Source organism: Anneissia japonica, unplaced genomic scaffold (genome assembly GCF_011630105.1).
Source record: "Anneissia japonica isolate Jap-2015-1 unplaced genomic scaffold, ASM1163010v1 scaffold14165_len174324_cov138, whole genome shotgun sequence".
Lineage (NCBI taxonomy): Eukaryota > Metazoa > Echinodermata > Crinoidea > Comatulida > Comatulidae > Anneissia > Anneissia japonica.
The window spans coordinates 146,422-148,643 of NW_022714669.1; the positions used below are offsets into that span (position 1 = coordinate 146,422).

General features: G+C 31.2%; 1 protein-coding gene across 1 annotated transcript in view; it reads left to right on the top strand.

The window, feature by feature from the left end:
- LOC117109082 (CD81 antigen-like) overlaps nucleotides 1-2,222 on the top strand; it is a 7,690-nt gene that overhangs the window by 1,316 nt on the left and 4,152 nt on the right. The window contains exon 2 of the mRNA XM_033251324.1: nucleotides 1,732-1,827. Within this exon, the coding sequence (XP_033107215.1) occupies nucleotides 1,762-1,827 (66 nt within the window). The 5' untranslated portion in view covers nucleotides 1,732-1,761. The remainder of the gene's footprint in view (nucleotides 1-1,731; nucleotides 1,828-2,222) is intronic.

The window sequence follows — 2,222 nt, forward strand, 5'->3', positions numbered from 1 at the left end:
ACAGTACAGTTGAGTACAGTATATAGGCTGTCTCTTATACACATCTAGATGTGTATAAGAGACAGCGTCCCCCCACCACACATATTTCATATTTTTAAGTGGGGTTGGTCTCCTCACTTTTCTTCCGCAATGTTCATTTGAAAAATACAGTAATTTTAGGTTTCTATGATCTATTTATTTAATTTGAAAAATTTGTAATGTAATGTAATAATAACTTGTCTTTATCACTTTACAGTTCTTTAACCTTTTTTCCATGTCTTTTCTTTTCTTTCATTCGTATTCATTCCTATTCTATTTATGTTTGGATCACTCATCTGAATATTACATACATATAGGTAAAGGTCGAAACCTGAAACAGACCGTCCTTCTCTATTTCCTTGGCGTTTGGGCCAGAGTGCAAGTCTGTGGAATGTGGGGGGGGGGGTGTTGCCACTCCACCCGAACAGCAATACTTTTTACCTTCCCCCTATGTTGGTACCCATTTATACTCATGGATAGAGAGACAAATGGAGATAAAGTGCCTTGCCTAAGACACAAACGACTTGCACAGCCAGTTTTCTGATCCCTGACCTCTATAAGTTATATATTATATGGAAGCAGACGAAATATATTGAGAAAATACCTAATACCTTGACACCAGATAAGCAAATATGTATCTAGGCCTATATTTAACTTCCAGTGATCCTATATTATATTACCAATTCTATCATTTCTAATTGAATTTTCAATCTTAAATTCACTAAACGTAGCTCGTGTTCATGATAGTATAATACATACTCCAAGTATCGAAATGCACGCCATCGTGTCGGGATTCAATATTTCGACATTAATTATGTTATCATCAGGACTTAAAAATTATTCATATTTGCAAGCTTATATATGCACAAGTACCAAAAGTGTTTTACCAATCAAGCTCGTGTTCCTTCAGACCATTCATATACCATGAGCTAATAAATATAATTAAAAACAACAGCCATTTTTGGCTGTTTAGTGTGTTTAGTGAAGTAGATGAGTGTTCAAAGTCCCTTGATTATCTTATACAAATATCACAGGCATTCGGCTGATTACAATGCGTAGACCTACACGCATTTTGATTGTGCAAACATTGTAATGGATTACACATATTATTATGATCTAGGATATCATTGGTTTTGAATTTTGGAATATGCCTGTTTGTTTGGAATCATGGATCTAGTGTCTAATTAATTTGACTTTCTTTTTGTTTACAAAAGCGCAAAAAGCTTAACTATAATAATATTATAAAATATGTATTAATTTTTTATTTTATCAAATATCATTCAATATTACTAAAACTAACAATAAAATAATATTAAAATGGCATAAATATATCAACATTTAGATTCCTTTATTTACAAATTTATAGAATTACCACAATAATACGTTTAAAGTTATAACTATCATATCTATTTTATCATAGGCCTAAGTTATATATATATATATATATATATATATATATATATAAATAAATAAATATATATATATATGTAAATAAATAAATATATATATACACACACATATATATATATTTATATATGTATATATATATATATACATATATATATATATATATGAACATGATGTTATCCATCCAATATTTGTGTTCGCAGTGCTATGCAGCAAACACTTGATTTGAATATATTTATATACATATTTACTAATAGTTAAACTATACAGTTACTAACATCTAGGTTATTGTTCTTAAATTACTAGATCAAGTGACCAATAGAAAAACAAAAAAAAATGGGTTGTGACTGTTTAACCGGGATGATCAGGTTGATCATGTTCGTCATCAACGTCGGCATATGGGTGAGTAAACAAATTAGCGCCGAAGATATCGCACACATCCGTAAGTGACTAAACCAGTATGCATGTGACTGAAAGGGAAGGACCTGCAATGCTAATTATACACAAACAGTTTTTGTTGAGCCCTGTCCGGACTATCAACATGTGACGTGCCTAAATATGGTCGTGATGACATCACATCATGACCATATATAGGCGCATTATGACTATATATGGGCATACAGCAGTGTTTTGTCAAACGAAAATTTAATAGTGTGGACAGAACTTCAAAATCTTAACACTAGACAATATTATTTGATCGGACTTTTGGAAAAGCACTGACAAATTTCTGAGATAAAGAAAAAAAAACGTGAATTAATAAAAAATAAAAAATATTAGTTAATCACCCCCCCCCCCCC